This window comes from Alligator mississippiensis, chromosome 3, assembly GCF_030867095.1.
Source record: "Alligator mississippiensis isolate rAllMis1 chromosome 3, rAllMis1, whole genome shotgun sequence".
NCBI lineage: Eukaryota > Metazoa > Chordata > Crocodylia > Alligatoridae > Alligator > Alligator mississippiensis.
Genome location: NC_081826.1, coordinates 24,976,815 through 24,997,466, shown reverse-complemented (window position 1 = coordinate 24,997,466; position 20,652 = coordinate 24,976,815). Strand labels below are relative to the sequence as shown.

Below are 20,652 nucleotides of genomic sequence, written 5' to 3'. Positions count from 1 at the left end.
ATAGAGAATGTGTTAAAAAGGCAGATGCAATACTAACTAGAATTCTCATTACTACATTATTCTTCAGCCCACTTTTTAATGAAAGTAAAATAATATACAGACTTCACTTGCAAACCATAAAAGACATTTCATTGCAGCTTCAATAATGCTACAAATTTCCACCAAAAAGAACTGACTACTTTGCCATGCCTTTTATGAAACCATGAAGTGGTAGAATAAGAAACTAACAATTAATAGAGACTGGACACCTGTGAATCACTAAGATGGCAACATTAGCCACAACACGCGGAATGAATGAGCCCCATATTACTGTAACAATACACCAACAATGGTTAAAAACTATCCTTGACACATGTCTTTTGTGATGATGCATAGAGGTCTTACAGAGCATATGTTCTTTTTGTATTAAATACATATTTCAGTTTCTACTACTACAAGAATATATGCCATGGTTACTATATAACCATTATGTTTTCAAATTAATGCAACAAATTCAATTTTGCCAGAAAACTGTTAGTTTAAGAATAAAATCTGATATACCTAAACATTTTTAAAAAACCCACATTTCATTTAAGACTAGGAAAATATTAAAAGTATTACACTGAGGAATTTATAGTTGATCTCAATCTGTATTTTCCCACTGCATGAACTCATGTCAAAACTCAAGCATATAATCCAGTAAAACAAAAGAAGTAGGCTATGTATTTAGTGTTATTCCCATGCAAGCGATGAATTGACTGTCAAGTATTTTGCACACTGTAGTGACCCCTTAATCCTACCAACATTGCTGTTGCAAAATTAATAATTTGTCACTGTTATCTTAAATTAATTCCCAGCCACCCAGCATGGTCTAAATTCATAAATAAATTTAGTACTTCACATCACATACATATCCTGGCCCCTCTTTACATATCATGAGAACTTCCCAATATTGTTTAAACAGGCCCTGCCAAAACTTTCTTGTTATTCTATCACCTTAATAGACCATAATAGCCATCAGGTCTGCAAAGTTTGATTGGCTTGATATATATTTCCAATATCTTAGCATATTCTTTACTTTAGACTTAATGATATCCATCTAGCCATTCACTCAAAAAGCTGTGCAGCTTGAAATAAGTAGACATAAGTAAAATGGACTAGCAGACTACAACTCCAAGAGTCTATTAATATACCTTTCTAAAAGCATTTTAGTTTAATAATATTGGGTATATTAAAAAAAAAATACTCCTCTAATCTATCCTGTAGTCATGTGGCCTATTGGCAAGAACAGGAACCAGGGGACCAAAGACTCCTAAGTTCTATACCTAGTCCTGCTGACTTTATCTGTAAATTGGGACCTGCAACTTGGCCTCTGTAAAATAAGTATAAACACTACCTATAGCATGGATGTAGCATGAATGTAGTACTTTCTATACTGAGGATTTTAAAGTTGTTGTACAAGTTAAAAGAAAAAGTGTGCATCTTGTAGATTAGCAATTTGCACAGAGGTCCAGTATAACTAGTGGCACATTTTACAGTTTCATAAATGTAAAGGAGAGCTTTCCCAATACGAAAAACCTCTTTATTCACACAGGAAAATATCCCAGTCAACTCTAATTTTAAAAACAATAAAGCAAAGATATTCCGATGATTACATTTAGTTACAAAAAGACTGGGACCCTCAAATTGTGCAATACATCCATCTATTTTACAATATATGCTAATCTTAACAACCTTAAAAATAAGATTAAAGTTTTATGTTCTCAGACACGGAAGATCAATTTCAAAAGTGTAAGCAATATAGTTTTGGGGTTTTTTTTAATTAAATGAAATTTAAGTGAACTTACCTTGGTACAATTTTGAAAACAATCTTGTAAAAGTTATGACAGAACCTCTTTTTCCTCAATCCATCTATACCTCATGAACTTCAGCCCCTGACACAAAAATACAGCATTGTACTACTAAAGTGGCAGCCTGCACAACAATTCAACTCACTGACAGGAGATTCTGAAGCCATCCATTTTTAAATAGGGTCAAGCAAAAAAAAAAAAAAAAAAAGGGGGTCAACAACAGATTTAGGATTTAGTTCTTTCTTGGTATTAACTGCCCACTTTAATTTCCAAATCAGTCCTTTTTATTCTTATCATACTACAAGAACATTATACTGTATTTTTGTGTAGTGTTGTTAATTCAGATTTTAGGATAAAGGTTTAGGATTAATTTGACTGATGTTTTATTATTCAAACTAAAGACAAGGTTGGTGCTACGCAGAATTATTTCATCCAGATTTAGAGACTTCATCTACAGGTCAAAGTTCTGCTGGCTCCTGGTTACACCAGGTAGGGGGTCTCAAAACCTTAGTATGGATGCAGCTCTGAGGGATACCTTACTATAGATGCAGTTTAAGGGAGACAGCACTACTTTCGCAACAGACAAACTTCTGCTGGTAGATCTGGGTTTACAGGAGGCCACTTTGGATTCTCCATTACCATCATAGTTAAAGCAGCAGCGATGTTAACTAAGCCTTATTTATGCTTTTCAAGAGTTTCTACTATCACATTATTGTTTACCAAATGTAAAGTTTGTAAGCAATATTCAGTACTCTCCCCATATAAATAGAACAGTGGAACAATGTCTGGCATTGGTATCAAGTGCTGCGCAAATCTTTTATTCTTGGAAAACTTCACTGATGTGGACAATAGCCACTTTCTTAACATGTCCTGACAACCAAAAAAATCTATAGCTCAAATATTCTTTCCTGATTTATACCCACATCTATTATGATGATCAAGTAGTATGTACATTTTTTAAAAGCTTTAAAATGGTGTTTGATAGTAAAACATAAAACCAATACTCCTGCATTTCCAGTTGTCTGACAAAAATCCTAAAAGAGGAAATCTTTTCTACCTAAGCTGTCCCTCTTCATTTCATTCCACTGTTCACATTTACTTATTAAACCTAAATTTCTCCTTCAATAGTTTTATACACAGGTTTCTAAACTTCAATTGTTTGCTCCTCATAAGAATCTTTCCAGAGGTTAGTTCATTTTGTTGTGAATCTGTGCTCCTTTGAATTTATTAACATTCTTCAGGGAAGGAAATAGCCCCATAACTTAAATTAGTGAAAGATGTTATGAAGTTCACTCGGATTCTAATCATCCAATCACTGCACCTGGACAGAGGCTGCCAAAAGAATAAATGAACCAACCACCACGAAATCTGACCAAAACTGCAGGAAAACACTGAGATCACAAGGAATCAGTCCCTGAAATGGGGTATGGCATAGAGAAAAAATGTGGATAGAGTGATGCAGGCAATTAACCCTGGAGTGGAAGTAATTTCCTTTGCTGTAGAAAATGTATCTACGACTAAGTAAGCCTAGAACAAAAATGGAGAAATTGGGAAACCTGCTGTACTCGCCATAAGCACCCTTTTAAAAGTCAGCAATGGAAGCACATAGAGAAATACAAGTGTTCTTAAAAATACAGCTAATGTAAAAACATTAGAACTGCCTGGTTCTGAATGAGAAACAGTTTGAAAAAAAAAAAAAAGACTAGAAAGTAAACAACACTAAGCCCATTTTTAAAGTATAGAAACAAACATTTATCAGTTAATTTATGCCTTTAAATGGTATGGACTTTTAATTCAACATTACTTCATTTAGCTTGATGCTTCAGAAAAAAATTATAGAACCAACTAGTATTTGTCAGATACTAGATGAGATAAAGTTAGCACATTTCAAAGTATAATACTTGAACTAAGGCCGACCAATTCCACAATTAGAACTTTAGATCCTGAAAAGGCAAGAACTAAAAACATTGAATTGTGAACCCGGTCTGCTTGACTGTGTCACTGAAGCATGTTACATCGAAGTGGGAACAACTGCATTTGGCCCTTCTTCCATATTGCAGCTTTTAAAATTTGGAAAAATTGCGAAAAGTACAATTAGTTTCAGCTTTTTTTTCTGTAATAAGACAAATTTCACAAAGCATTGGTGGTACAAACAAAATAAAACAGCTCTTTTAAGATCCCCATTTTTAAATAGAAACAAGCATCAGATTTACAATCTTTGCTTTATTTCCAGAACTTGCAGAAGTGAAATCAGTGAAAAATCTCAGTTTGATACTTCTTACTCCTGAATTTTAGCTTTCATATTTTTAATTTAAAAGGTTCTCTCTGCTGACCAAAATCTAAACATTCAACATGTTTGATTTTACACTTTCATTTCTACACTCTTGGGTTCTTTTAACTAATCAGAATAGATTTCCATAATTTAAGTCTGGAATAATCTATAAGATTATTACCCTGAATGTTCAACAATAAAAAATCAATATGATAAACATTTAACATTTTCAAAACACTGCCATGAATAAGAATACAGATACAATACCCAGAGGACTTGTGCTACAAATTCACGTATTGATTTGCTTCAGTTATGTTTCTAAAAATTGTTTTAAAATTCACCAGTATGTTTTAACTTCTTCAAACAGGGGAAGTTTTCTCTTTCTTTCTTTTATATATATTACACACATACCAATTAGAGGGGCTCACTAGCATATATTTAATTTTTCATCTAAACTGACAACAATGAAAGTTGATGACACGTTAAATTATTATTGTTGACCATCTAAAACAAAATATTTAAACAAGTTCATCTGCCTCCGTAGAACTATATAATATAGAAAGTACCCAAAGAATAAACTAAATGGTCACCTTTCATAATCATGACCAGAAAAAAAAAAAAAATCACTTGAGGTGGAATAAAGGGACAAAACCAGGGACCTGCTGGCTACAAGATCAGAAATTGCATGCTGCAGTGGTTCAAATGCAAAGGCTCAAACTGGAAATGGTAGACGTACCAGATTCTCTCACCCATTCCACTTTCCCCACCACCAGGGACAGATTAACTTCAGCACGTTTCTTATTGCTTTGCGAATTTAAAAATCTTCATGGAACAGATCTCCCATACCTATTCTGAGGATAAATCTGATTTTTAAAACATCAATTTGCATATATGAGGAACTGTTCACATGTAAGTGTAAAAACTACAGAATCCACTTTTAAATTAGCAGTTCTGAGAAGATTTATTTTAAGTGCTATGTCTACCCCTGTTACTAATAGACTGTCTTAAAAATATCTTGCAAAACAAGGAGAGAGGCTGTTGTGTTGTTTCTAACAGAAATCTTTGAAGCAAAATACACTGATCTATACAGTTCCTCAGCACCTGCCGTATAAAACTAATTTAGACTGCTGAGGAAAAAGGGAAAAAAAAGAAGACAGCAAGTTATTGGATCTGTATTTAATTCAATGCACTTTATAACATATTTTAGGAATTCAGTTGTATAAAACAGTATCTGAACCTTATCAGATGAAAATAGGTTTTTTCCCCTCTTTTTGCAAGCCCCAGATTTTACAGCTAAGAAAACAAATTAGTCCTCAGTCCTTGTAAACTGGGTAACAGTGCCCCCTAATGGGGATTTTAATGTGAAACTTTCCACTGATCAACATTTTTTTACTTATATGCATTTAAATAGTCTAATAGCCTGGCTGATTTTTGTTTTGTTTTGTTAAGTATTACAGCTATATGAGTAAGTTTCATAAAAAATGTACTCTCTGCAAGAAAATACTAATTCATCCATTTAAAAGGAAAACAGTCCTAAGTAACAATGTTTTGGTCTATAGTAAAGATGCAATGATTTGAATAGGTCTTCATGAAAAAGCAAACTCTTGGGTTCTAGGAGGGTAAAAAAAAAAAAATTAAGCCATGCCTTGGTAAATTTTATTGAAGGAATTTACAATCATCTGTCTAATGCTCCATGAAGGAAAAATAGCATTGTCCAATACAGTATAAGAAAATATATACACAACTTGGAAACACTATCCTGAACAGCTAACAAGCAGCACACAGGCACTTTGGTGAATACATGCATGCTTATAACTGTGCAAGCAAAGGGAGGTCACCCTTTGTGGCAGGTGTGCCACCTGCTAAGACCCACACCTTCCACAAGTATGGGTCTGATCCCCTTCCCCTGCCTCATCTGCAGCTCTGCACTATCTGCCACTGTGCTGCCTGCTCCCTCCCTAGTTGGCTGCATGCCACACACACAGGCTGCCCATACCTTTGGGGCACTCATGCCACAGGTCAGCCACCCCTGCTTTACAGGATCAGACAGGTTCTGAAAGGAACAAGTATCCTGCATTTGTGCAAGGGGGTGGACTGGATTGCCCTTCCAACCCTATGATTCTATGAAGAATTCACACAGATTAACTGAGCAAAATACCCTACAGCTGGGTGAGCAGAGGCGATTATATTAAAAACATGCAGGTGGTCTTTCCTCAAATATGAAACAACCCGTCACGGGCAGATCGAACAAATTTAGGGCTGGGACAGATGAAACAATTCAAAAGGGGACGATACTGTTTCAAATAGTATCAGTCACATATTAGATCGTCACCAATAAAAGGAAAATTTATGTTATCAGCTATTAGCTTTTTTGAGCAAAGTAGCCAATAATGTCACCAATAAATGCTGTGTGCATGTGCTCAGCTGCAGCATACACGTGGCCAGGAATACATCTGGACAGCTTAGAGAGCAGTGCCCTGCAGGTAAGTCTGGCGGGGGGAGGCATTGCAGGACACAGATTGAGGCCCCCACAGTGAAGGAAGGAGTGGGACAGGGGCTGCCCAGCCAGGGCGGTGAATGGGACCTGGGGCGCAGAGCAGGACAGAGCAGCAGACAGCTGGTCCAGGGGGCGCAGGAGGGTGGGGAGCAGGGGGCCAGCTCCCCGCTGCTGCACACACCCCTGGGCGAGGCATGGGGGGCACGTGTCCCTCTGGATTTGTGTGCAGGGCAGAGGTGGGCTGCCTGTTGTGGGCTCAGGGCCAGGGGCTGCGCAAGCCTCTTCCCGGTAGGGGGTAGGAAAGGGGGGTTGGGGTTGGCAGCTCAGCTGTGCAGTGCAGCTGGGAGGGGTGGTTACAGGCAGGCTAGGGAGAATTTTGGGGTGGCCACAGCCCCCTAAGTCCCCCCTATCACTTACTCGCTCAAGACCGTTCACTCTACTGCCCTTCCCTCTGGAGCCCTGTGCCAGCCATGTATCCCCTGCCTATTCCTCAGGGGAAAGACAGCAGAGTGGGGATCCCTGAGCAAGGGTGGCATTGAGGGAGGAGGCTTGAGGGACTACAGCCACCCCAAAGTTCCCCACAGCCTCCCACACCCCACTCTGCCACCGCCACCTGCCCCGCACAGCTGAGCCCACCCCGGTCCCAGTCCCAGCTCAGCCCCCACACTGGGAAGCGGATGACATAGCCCCTGGACCCTGAGCCCACAACAGGCAGCCTGCCTCTGCCCCGCGGACAAATCTGGGGGGCATATGCCTCCCCATACCTCCCCCAGGGGCAGAGAGCTGCCCCCCCGCCCCACACCCACATTCACTAGCTGCCCGCAGCTTCATCCCAGCGTCCCATTCACAGCCCTGGCTGGGCAGAGCCTGCCCCAGCCCTACTCCTTCACCGTGGGGGCCTCAATCTGCCCCCCATTCACCTTCCCTCCTCCATGCCCCTTCCCCCCTCCACAGACTTACTTACCTGCAGGGCACTGCTCTCTAAGCTGGTGGGCTGTAAGTCAGCTATTGGCTCAGTATCTGCTGATATGGTGGTTAATAATTGGTATCAGCCATGAAAATCTTTCACTACACTCCTAGTTGTAACCATTATATATCCACTTTATCCTACAATAATGGTAAGTAATTGCACCTGCTTCATCTAAGCCTAAAGTTGATCAGTTTATCTTCTTTCACTGCAGGATAGGACCAGAGACGTAGAATAGTGGATGCACATTCACAAGCAGCAATTTCCCATACTCCACTACCACCATTTTAAAATGGCATACCAAATGCCAGCCTTAGAGGTCCACTACATGGCAACCAAAAGGTACTTCTGTTAATCAGTAGAGGAAGAAAAACGTGCAGAGGACTAGAGAGGGTCCCTACATCATCTTTATTTTAAAAAGAAAAAAAAGCCTTTTGTGTCACAACCAATGAACAATTTCTGAAACTGAGCCCTGAACAAGTCTACAAAAAGTTCTGATAAACTAACTACTTCAAGATCCATAAAAGCCCACTTCCGATTCAGAATTCTCTGAATGTGCAATGGAAGACCAAAGCTTCACAACCATGGCCATAATCTACTCCTGAAGCCAGATTTGTGATTTAAAGGAGCCAGAATCCAACTTTCACATGCCCAAAGAAAGCTCTTTCTTCTTCCTTACAGGAGGCTAAGTGGCGAGCAAGCTTCACAGCAAGCAAACATATATGACCAATCATCAATAGACAAATGTAATGCAAAAGCATGAGGTGGTCCTTAAAATTGCCTTGTTAGCAGCAGCAGAAAAAATCCTCCCCATGACATTCATAAATAGTTGTTCAGTAAATGCCACTGGCACCACCCAATTACATGAATGGAAAAAAAAATTCAGCGCCCCCACTACCACTCCAAGATAGCTATGCTTCATTGCAACTTCTCTCTCATCCATAGAAGCTCTGATAAGACCTCTTGAAGCTTCCCTGACTTCCAAATTGGAATAAGTGTAACTATTCCCAAATCTTGTCAATTGTGCCTTAAGAAAAAGCTGGGTCTTGAGACTTCACACAGAAAGACCAGAGACAACCCTAGAAAAGACAAGGCATAGAAGTGTAGGCTTTTATATCTAGGATCAAACCATGCAGCGTTTTCACACAGCTTTGTTTTCTACCAATTTCTCTGATCTTCGCAAAAAGTTTGTTTTTAACTGCAATCCAAAGTTGCAGCTATTGCAATTTTTTTTCTAGTGTCCCTTTTCAGTCTGTTATCTCTGAAGACAGATATATCTATATTTATTTATATAGATATATCTATACCTATATACTATATAAAAATAAAATATTACACACACACACACTGTTGCTGGTTACAATTAAGCACTTCTGGTGTCAGTCTTACAAAGAGGAGGAAATTTCCAAGGGATCTTACCACCTCTGAATTCTTTACCAAGGGATGGTTATTCTGCAACCAGCAGGTTCTCCATCTTTCTTTTGTTCAAGCTATATACAAGAAAATTAATTTTTTGCTTGCCATTTTTTTTTTTTTAAGGTCTGCTTACGAGTGAGCCAAATGTAATATAATTCAGGTGGTTAAGGAATGATTTTTAAAATCTATACTGTCCAAGGCCCTCGATTTCTGCCAGTGACCTCAATTTATTATGAATTTGTATGACCACAGTCTTTTTTGGCTACATCTTTATGATCTATATACAATTAGATAAATCTAAAATTAACATGAAAACACAGGTATGGGTCAGGGTGCTATAGGATATGGAGAGGCAACAGTTTATTTCTCCCCTTTCCTGCACCACATCATTCCTATATCTGGGGAATTTCTCACATTCTCCACAGCAAGACTCCTGTGCTGAGAAGCAAGCCTTCTGTCTCTATGAGGATATTAGCACAAAGAATCTCTAGGATATTATATTTCCCTCTTTTTTTCCTCCCAGGGAAGCATTTTTTTTTTTGTTTTGACACTGAACTGTTCAGTCTTGTCGTACTTCACTCTGTTTAATAAGTAAACTATGGTGGAAAAAAAGGCAGTTACATTTTTTAAAAGTCTTATTAATGAGGTGTTATTGGTAACCAAGTAAGCAAGCTGTTTAACAAATTATCTTTGTGACCTAAATATCTCAACACTTCTGAAATTCAAAAAACGGCAAGAGGCTCAGCTCAGTTCCTGGCCCCAACCTCTCGATTCCTCAGCCAGAGGATTTCACGCCCAGAGATGTGATGTTTGTCCCACAACAAGACAGGATCTGACCGTGGTTCTACCAGAATTATCCTCAAGCATCAGCACTCCGGGCCATTTTGGATAAGCGAGTTCAAACTGTTTTACAGAAAGCTCAGTAACATTCTCATGCTGATCACCTCACGTTTCCTCTACTTTGATTTCATCTTTGTCCAAGTAAAATGTCATTCTTAACACGACTACTCTGGCACAGGCATCACGCACCATGGCAAGCTGGAAGGAATTTCACTTTCTACAATGGCCAATGAATAATTGATGTTAACTTTGGAATGTCTCCTATCATCCACTGTTATTGTTTGTGAACACGTTAGATTTCGATCAGAGTCTCCAAGAGCCCCTGCTTATTTATTCAGTGAAGTGATGTAAAGAGGCAAGCTTCTCTGAGCTGCCCAACTCTCCCCATAAAACGTAGGCTTTCAGACATTTCTAGAGGTCTACTGGTAAATGCTCATCTGACTGCCTACCCTTCTCTGTTCTCTTTCCATTTGGGAAAGGAAGTGTGGCTTCTGCTTATGTCGACAGAAAGCAAAAGGGTCCTGTTAGAATCCTACAGTCCTATGCACATACAAGAGCAAGCTTGAACAGTGCTCCCATCAGGTTCTGCAGCCTCTCACAAAAATCTGAGGAGGGGGGAGTTTCAGACCTACTAGGGGAGGGGGAGAATTAAACATTTCATTTTGGGTAGGGGTGTATCAATAAAGATTTTTTGGGCCGATACCAATGGCCAATTATTAACAAGCCATATTAGCCAATACTGATCTGACTGCCGACAGGCAGCTTGGAGAACAGTGTCTGGCTGGTAACTCTGTTGGGAAGGGAAGGGGCGAAAGGAGAAAAGGGGGAATGGGAGTGGCAGGGCAGATCAAGGCCCCCATGGTGAAGGAGGGAGAGGGGCTGGGACAAGGGCTGCCCAGCCGGGGTGGAGCATGAAACAGAGCTGCAAGCGGCTTGTTTGGGGGGGGTGCAGGGGGCGGTGTGTACACTACGTGTACCCAGGGGAGCCATGGGGGGGGGGATGTGCCCCCTGGATCTGTACATGGGGCAAGGGTGGGTGGCAGGCTCTGCAGGTTGGGGCCACAGGTGGTGGCAGGCTCTTCCTGGTGCAGGGGCTGGACCGAGGCTGTGCTCGGGGCAGGCAGGATAGGCAGCAGTGGCAGGGGGGGGGGGGGGGGGGGGCTACAGGGGGTGCCCCGTAGTCTCACTTCCCAGCGTCGCCACCACCACCTGCCCCAAACGCAGCCCTGGCCCAGCCCCCATACCACAAAGAGCCCAGTGCTGCCCCCAGCCTGCAGCAGCAACCCACCCTAGTCCTACTCAGATTTGGGAAGCATGTGCCCTGTGGCTCCCCTGTGGTATGCACAGTGGTGGGATCTGCCCCACCCCTCTCTGCCCATGTCCCCCAGATGGACCACTCACAGCTGTCTCCCATTCCGCCCCAGCTGGGCAGCACCTGCCCCAGCCCCACTCCCTCCCTCACTGTGGGGGCCTCAACCTGCACCCCCCCCATGCCCCTTCCCTCCCATTGCCCCTTCCCACTGCCTCCCCCCACATTATTGCCAATAATGTCAATTTTCCTTTTATTGGTGCTGATATGATATGGACCAATGTATCTGCGCACTTTTAATTTTGGGGTTATAAGGTAGGAAGACAGAAATACTGGTGTTTCTGTTTCTACTGGGGAAGTATCTCTCTGCTTGAAATTATGCCAAATATATGAAACTTACTGCAAATTAATACAATATTATATGCACAGGAAGAGCTATCTAAACTCTAAGCGTAGTTAAGCACTGGTACTGATTATCTAAAGTAACTGTGGAATCTCCATCACCGGAAGTTTAAGGGCAGATTAGTCTGGGATGCCCTAAGCAGGATTCATGTCTCTTGAGCTGGGAAGGGGAGAAAAGGTGGTGAAGGCAGACTAAGTCGGTGGTCAGCAACCACCGGCCAGAACAACCCAGCTCAGGTCAGATGCTGGTGAAGCCAAGACGTGGCTGCTGCTGCCGCCACTTCTCCCAGCCACAGTGTGGCTAAAACCTCATGCTGCCGTAAGTCAGAAGGCTAATGAAGCCCCCTCAGCTCCATGGACTGGATTCAGACCCTCGGATGCCACCCCCGGACTAGATGACCCCTGCGGGTGCATCCCTGTTTTTCTACGATTGTGTAATTTTTTTTTATCTAGTTCATCTTGTTTCAAGAGTGCTGGTAAGGAAGCAAGAGAGTTTTCTTTACTGGGAAACTTATGCCTGGAAAAAGGATGCTGTTATGACTGGCATGCTGTTATGCCTGGGTCCCTTTCCTACTCGGTAATCACTAACCTAACCAGTAAAAAGAGTCTGACATTCTGGTGTATTTGCACACTGGCAAGAGTGGGCACTAAAGGGGAGTGGTACTGAAAAGGCACCTGGACTGAGGAGGCTTCTTTGGCTGGCTCTCCTTATAAATGAAGTAAGTCCCTTTGAAGTCAAGCTAGCCTGCAGATGCCGAGATGAGGAAAGGAGGCCTTGAATCACAGGACGCTTCCCAGTAATGAATTTGCTTCCAAGCAAGGACAGCTGTTCCATACACCTGGCAAGAGTTGAATGTTGCAAACAAGTCTTATGGGATCTGGCACAACATGCAGTGCCACAGAGGCAACTAGATTATGCCTAGGTACTCTCTCTCAACTTGACAGTCAGTTAGCTGGAAACTTTTGCCACGTTCTAGGGATTGAAACAACCAAAATGTGAATTACAGCTGGAATGTTATATTTAAACCTGATGTTATACAGAGATTTAGCATGTTTCCATCAGTCAGTTGGGAGGAACTGTAACCCAAGCCCTGGGAAGAGTATGGAAAAAGGAAAAAAAAAAAAATCAGTTTACATGTGTTCTAAGGAAAATCTGATTTTGGCTGAAGTGCTAGAGTAGAGCGAGTGCAATAATGTAACCCTACCTTCTGCTCAGAGGGCTCTCATATCATTATTTGATATTTGAATTATTTGAGGCCACAATAGAAATAACAAGTAAACTTATTTTCTAAACAAGTTTCTACGTGACTAGTCTGATTGCTGTTTTAAGGATGTAGACTAGTTGGCATAAACACCATAGGATTGAAGAGATATGTTTAAACTAACCTGTTTTGAGCTGGCAAAGGAAAAAAAATAGCTAGTTATTTTAAGACTTAAAATTGCTCTTGTGGATTCAATTGCTGAAATTAGGTAGAAGCATCATTTTTATTAGTTATATTACATGAATGGGCACTTTGAAAATACTGCTTTGTTAGAAATAATTCAACATGTTAGAAATACAGTAAGGGACAAATCAGCTTAATAAAGCTTGAAAAATAAGTGTTTCAGCTAGGATTTTTAGGGTTTTTTTCTTCTTCTAAAATCATATGCTTCTTTGTTTACTGTATGTATTTAACTTTTTTTGTTTCAAGTCATTTATACCATCTCATGCAGAAAGTAGGAAATATGGCTTTGGTTAGCATGAAAACAAGCATACACAAACACCTGAAATTACTTTTAATGGTCTTCTTTAAACGGACAAGATTTAGAGTTGACAGTGCCCTTAAAAACATGCAAATCTCTGCATTTCAGCTACATGTAGAAATTTGAAGGCACAACACTATACTGTACAGGAACTGAACTAAACTATACTTCAGTAGATATGCTATTCAGGAATAAAAGTTGTCCATACACAGTGTTATAACAATAGAACAACATGCCTTTCCTATCATCTTCAAGGGCAGTTTCTAATTTTGGCTTTTGAGATAAAGACTGTAAATCACAATTTACACAAACTCCATATTACCTTCATCAAAGTCTGCATCATCCTCCGTGTGCTGAGGGAATGGGAAGCAGTTGGTAATTTCAAGCCTATCATCCACCACCAGTCCGAGCAGCACTCCTTGGACCACCTCATTCCCCTGACCTTCCTCTTGGTAATGTTTGATGATCTTCAATACAACCTAGGGAGGGAAATAAAAACAACAAAAACATGAAGATATCTTCTGCAATATTATGTGGACTCATAATGAATCATTTAAATAATAGTTATTCTGATCTGGAGCTGAAGATGTCCAGCATGGCCAGAAATTTTTTAAAAAGCTAGAAGAAAAAAAAATCCATTTTTAAGCTCCAGTAACCTTGAAGCTAGCTTTTAATAGCCATTAGAAAATACATATGGAAATGGGATTTTTATGTTGCAAATGTCCTTGGAAAATATTTATCATTAAAACCAGAGAAAAATCAAGAGCAAAAACAGAAAGTATAAAAACCAACACAGTGATTTTTTAAATGATTCTTACTTTTCCCTCCAAGCCTGAATAATACAAATATCACCATGTAATGGAGATTATTCTGTAAATTATAAGATTACATTTTCCTCCACTAATTTGAGACTTGCTCAAAGAAACAAACCATAGAGTTAAGTTACGTTAACAATTAATTACACTTAAACAAGATATAAGTTTAGTCCCAAGAAATAGCATTAAATAGGAAACAATAGCCACAGGCACAGACCTGAATGCACAGACAATAAAGGACATGCTAAGTCAAGCACAAGTGGACCTTATTTCACCAAAGTCTAATCTGTCCAAGCAACCCAAGATAGAAATGCTTGATGACCCTCTTGTTAACAAAGCACTATTGATTTTTGTGTCTGTAGGCACACCAACTACCATAATGGATGTCAGCTCAACCACTGAGAGAAAACAAATTTTGCATAAATACTGCACTTAGCAAACCTTCTACATGGACAGAATTAAAAGCTATATTTATATGTCAGAACATATATTTCCCTGCATACTAAATAATGAAGAAAAAGATTAAGTTCATGATAACAATTTGAAAACAAATGCAATGATTTACAATACCTACGATGCCCACAATGTGGTGTTAATGAAAAAATACACCAAGGAGGAAAATATTTTGCATGTACACTGTACAGATTCCTTATTCGGGAAAATACAAAAAATGTTAAAGCTGTATAGGAACTTTCTTTTATTTGAGGTAAGGGAAGAAATTCGGGTGAAGTGAATGGGGGGGGGTGATGTTTCTTCACCAGTTGTCATAATAAATATTAAACAGGATGAAACAAGCCACACAGCATATTATAAGAGACTGCATGACTTGGAGGTTAGCAATGGGATATGGAACTTTTTATTTCTTACACCTCTTGCTACGTCTAGCTCCTCAGTTGTGCAAAATTATGGGAGTATGTACAAAAAGCAAAATGAAGCTACTTTTAAAGTTTGATCCAAAAGGCCAAAAAAAGCAGTGATATAAAGAAAGTACCACAAAAAAAAACAAAAACAAAAAAAAGCCCACTACTGAAGAGTGAAGTAGTTAAGTACAACAGCATAAATTTTGCTGAAAACAAACTAAAAAGTTTTAGTTCAAATATGTGCTCTGTGTACCACTAATTAACAGCAATTTTCCACCTTCATTTTGCATAAGGATGCAATCTTTAATGTGTTTGCTGTGAGGAAAAAAACTCAGATTTGCAGTGGAAATCTCTCTCTTGCATTGTCAGCAAACCTGCTAAGTCAAGAAACTAGAGAGAATACAAGGTGTAAAATGCTTTTTACTGCAAGACTAAATTCAGCATCCGCAGTGTTGTAAGCTTTGCATTTGCAATATATTCCCCCGATTTGCTCCTCAATGATCCATGTACTCTTGCAACCCAATTGCCTTCTTTGTTACTTATCACAAAAAGATATAGCAAAATTTCATTGCACAATTCAGGTTAGGAAACAAACTACTTAGCTTCTTTTAGTGACCTACAACAATCTAGAAAAGGACCTTCACAATAAATAGTGCATAAGGCAATCCACTAACCGTTTGACTGAATGACCAAAGACAAAAAAGTTAAGAGAGACTGGGAATTCTTTAAATGGTAATTATATGACTCAAAAGCTGCTGAAGGCACAGCACACCTTCAACAGTACATACACAACTGTGATAAAAGAACGCTGCTTCACAAGGCTGTTCTGAACTCTTAACTTCATTAGCAAACTAAAAGTATCAAGGGCCTTTCCAGTGCAATTGTAAGCCTTAGTTATTGACTATATTTATCATGGCAGGGCAGAGCGAGGAAAGAGTGCAAGAATCTTAGATACATCCTAATATACCTTATTCTCTAAATTCGCAGCACCTTCTGAAAGTTAAGTAATGCATAGCCAAAGTTTACAGAAGGGCTCCAAGGTTTGCTACAAAACTGAGACAGCAGCATCTCAACATGCAATATCATCATACCTAAACGAATCTTTCAAATATAAAAATAACCAAAATTAAAGGCCAGTGTCAAATACAAGTATTTGGGGGTGGGGAATATAGGTGGTGGGGGACAGGCAAGAAGAGGGAGACGGTCAAATGGCAACGTTCTGTGCTATGTAGCCTGACATGTCTAGGTTCATTAAGCAAATGCAATTTTTTGCTGAGGAATCTCAAAATGAAATACTTCAGTTATTCTGCTTACCATGAAGTACAACAAAACATTCTTAATTTACAGACAAAAGACAAAGAAATGCTAAAGCAATCCAATAATTCAAAATATGACAAAAGTTTAGGGTTCTAAATTAACTTTCAGAAGTAGTTTGAAATAAATCTGACTGAGCCCAAGTCTGATCATACTCACGACATACACTGGTTTTCTTGCAATGGTTATAATGAAAGAAATATAACCTGCGATTGTATTGCACATCATTTTATAGCGAGTACCAAGAGGAATGCAGAGCCTCCCCCGTGGAAATCTCTTGCATTACCATCGTTACACATTTACTACACCAGCCTTACAGAAGCACTGTTGAATTGAACTAATGTAGGACATCTCAAATAAAACAATTTTCTTGCCAGTCTGCTTAAGAAGTTCAGAACTTTAGTGCCAACTTCTGTAGCAAGTGGGGCATTATCCACTATGTACTATGGTTTTTTCTACACTTCCCAGGAAGATTTCTAAATCGTGGCACCCTGCAACCAGTCGATCAGTTTACTAATTCCAAAAGGGTGTGCCTACACATTGCCTTACAGCGACGTAGTGATGCGCTACATCAACACAGCAATAATACAGGTCTACATGTGATCATCAGTTACACTGCCATAGCAACATGCCCCCACATGCCCCCCCAGCATAGCACACCGCTACCTTGCCATAGCAACAAAATCTAACCCTGTGCTGTGCTTATGGCACCGTAGCAACATCGCTGTACAGCAACATGTAGATGTGCCCAAAGTCTGGTATCCACACTTAACCGTAAAGCAAAAGCATTTCTATGAAGATTACTAACTATTTTGCTACTTATGCTACCTCAAAGTCCTTGAGAACAAGATTTACATTCACTTGTGACACTATTAACTTAACATGTGCGTCAATCCTATTTTTCTGGATTTTTTAAGTCCACATAGTAATATAAATCTGAAAGCTTGTGTAGACGTTATGTATGTCTAGCAACTGTTAAAATAAAAGTCCAGACTCCTCCAGCTTTAGCAATTTGTACATTCAGGTTTTTAATATGCTAAAACAATTTGAAAAAAAAATAACTAAGACTAGTCACTTGCCAGAATGTAATAGTTATTAGCCCTCGGTTAAACTAATACTTAATTAAGCAGTGCTTCTCATCTTCAAAACACTTTTCAAAACATAAAAAATTAAGTCACACTAGATGGAGGGAAAGAGTTCCTGAAACTATTAAAATGATCAAAAGCAGTTTTCTTAAGTGCTGAAAAGCAAATTTGCTAAGAGTTGAATGCCAAATTTCAACCTGCAGTGAATTTAATGGTGCAGTTATAAAAAGCTGAAAAACTACAAAAATACCAACAACCTAAACCTGCAGCTAACTAGCTTCTTTCATGGTCTATACACATTCAGCTATACCAACACATGGGACCTTACAAATATAAAAGGCCTGTCTTTGAATTCCTTTGAAAGGCACTTAGACACATCCAAGTCCAAGATCATTAAGTCAAAGCACTGACTGAGTTAATGCACATGTTCCAGCACGCTGAAAATTAGCACAATGAAATCAATTTTGTTATGCCCACCCGTGCAGCAGGTTTATCTTCCAAGATGCAAATGCTGCAAAAAGAGCATCATTGTTACACTCCTATAAATTAGGGATATGATAGGTTGAATGAAGTACATTTATACCAGTAACAAGCTACAGTTCATGTTTAGTGTGGGGTACAGTCCAGTCGGGAAGGGAAACAGCATGGTGCCCCAGGAAGGTGGCCAAGCAGGCACCACAGCTGCCCTGCCTGCCTGTTGCAGTGCAGTTCCACCTGCCACTGACTTGGGAGGGAGGAAGGGGAGAGAGCTTAGTACCCATTAGTTGCGTGTTATCAGTTACCCGTCTAACAGATATCATTAGAGGAGTTTAAACAGGTAATTATTTAAACAATGTTTACATCCCTACTGTAAATGGGTAAGAGTTTCATCTTACACATGAATAGGGAAGTCCGGGTGAGGGTGATCCCCTGCCCTCCATTAATGCTGACTTCGTGAAGGAACATCTTGAGAAGCTGGATACCTTCAAGTCAGCTGGCCCTGACAATCTTCACCCCAGGGTACTCAAGGAGCTGGCGAGCATCCTAGCCCAGCCTCTAGCACGGATCTTTGAAAACTCTTGGCGCTCTGGTGTAGTGCCCGAAGACTGGAAGAAGGCCAATGTGGTGCCTATCTTCAGGAAAGTCGATCTGGCTAACTATAGGTCCATTAGCTTGACTTCTATCCCGGGGAAGATGTTAGAAAGGTTTATTAAAGAGGTCATCCTTAATCGACTGGCTGACGCCAACATTTTAAGGGATAGCCAGCACGGGTTTGTTGCGGGTAGGTCTTGCTTGACCAATCTCATTTCCTTCTACGACCAGGTGACCTATCACCTGGACAAGGGAGAAGAGATTGATGTCATATATCTTGACTTCAAAAAAGCCTTCGAGCTGGTTTCCCATGATCACCTCTTGGAGAAACTGGCCAATTGTCACCTTGGGTCCTCTACAATCCACTGGCTGGAAAATTGGCTCCGGGGTCAGACCCAGAGGGTAGTAATTGATGGAAGTCACTCATCGTGGTGTCCTGTGACCAGTGGGGTCCCCCAAGGCTCTGTCCTTGGACCCATACTGTTCAACATCTTCATTAATGATGTGGACACTGGAGTCAGAAGCGGACTGGCCAAGTTCGCCGATGACACCAAACTTTGGGGCAAAGCATCCACACCAGAAGACAGGCGGGTGATCCAGGCTGACCTGGACAGGCTCAGCAAGTGGGCAGACAAGAATCTGATGGTGTTCAACGCCAATAAATGCAAGGTTCTCCACCTTGGGGAAAAAAAAAACCCGCAGCATCCTTATAGGCTCGGCAGTGCTATGTTGGCTAGCACTATGGAAGAAAGAGACTTGGGGGTCATCATTGACCACAAGATGAACATGAGCCTGCAATGCGATGCTGCGGCTAGTAAAGCGACCAATATGCTGGCTTGCATCCATAGATGCTTCTCAAGCAAATCCCAAGACGTCATTCTCCCCTTGTACTCGGCCTTAGTGAGGCCGCAGCTGGAGTACTGCGTCCAGTTTTGGGCTCCACGATTCAAAAAGGATGTGGAGAAGCTTGAGAGAGTCCAGAGAAGAGCCACGCGCATTATCAGAGGTCAGGGAAGCAGACCCTACGATGACAGGCTGAGAGCCCTGGGGCTCTTTAGCCTGGAAAAGCGCAGGCTCAGGGGTGATCTGATGGCTGCCTATAAGTTTATCAGGGGTGACCACCAGTATCTGGGGGAACGTTTGTTCACCAGAGCGCCCCAAGGGATGACAAGGTCGAATGGTCACAAACTACTTCAAGATCGTTTCAGGCTGGACATAAGGAAGAATTTCTTTACTGTCCGAGCCCCCAAGATCTGGAACAGCCTGCCACCGGAGGTGGTTCAAGTGCCTTCATTGAACACCTTTAAGACGAAACTGGATGCTTATCTTGCTGGGATCCTATGACCCCAGCTGACTTCCTGCCCTTTGGGCAGGGGGCTGGACTCGATGATCTTCCGAGGTCCCTTCCGGCCCTAATGTCTATGAAAATCTATGAAATTATAATTTATATCAGCATAACCCTTGAGAATAGTTTTATTCAGGTATCAGAGACTTTTATTCAACATAGACTTAGTTTGTAAGTTGGAAGGGGTTTAAACTAAGACAAACCAATTCACATGTTAATAGGAATGCCCAGGGGGAGTGCTTCTATTAATATCAAAATTCACAATTTGCCTTATACTGGGATAACTTTTCCTGTATGGACATGCACTAAGTTTACAGGCAGTAAAGTCTTTTGGACCTTTCTAGGTTTACAACTTGTGCTATTAATCTTGTGAAGGCGGCACTGAAATAGCCTTATTGATTTTTCAGTGTCATAGAGACCTCCTGTAATATTAGAAATAAGCACCTAAGCCATTAACATTTATGAGTACTACATATGCCATCATTTTTGGCTTAATACTTACTGGTCAACAATCTTTCAAGGCCCTATATAAAAAGTTGAAGAGGCACCATTACTTTCCTTTTAAAAGGTTAGTTATAGGTAGTGAAGGTGCTACATTTGAATTATTAAAACAGCAAGGAGAATTTTAGCAAGTGTCCCTATTACTAACACCAGATTGGATCCACCAGGATTATTAATAGTATGGATATAACAGGCATATTGCCAGGAGCTATAGGCATGCTTTTTGTTTTGTTTTGTTCCGTTTTTTAATCCAGCATTATATAACCCTACTGAGAGCAGATCTAATTTGACGTGTTAAATATGCCAGCTGCTGGTCAACACAAACACTCCAGATGTTAATGCTAGTATGTTTATACCAGTTTTAACCACAGTAAAATAGTTTCAGA

At 40.4% G+C, this 20,652-nt stretch overlaps 1 protein-coding gene across 1 annotated transcript in view; it reads right to left on the bottom strand.

Moving 5' to 3' along the window:
- EIF3H (eukaryotic translation initiation factor 3 subunit H) overlaps window positions 1–20,652 on the bottom strand; it is a 119,733-nt gene that overhangs the window by 74,141 nt on the left and 24,940 nt on the right. Inside the window, exon 2 of the mRNA XM_006261876.4 lies at window positions 13,598–13,754. Within this exon, the coding sequence (XP_006261938.1) occupies window positions 13,598–13,754 (157 nt within the window). The remainder of the gene's footprint in view (window positions 1–13,597; window positions 13,755–20,652) is intronic.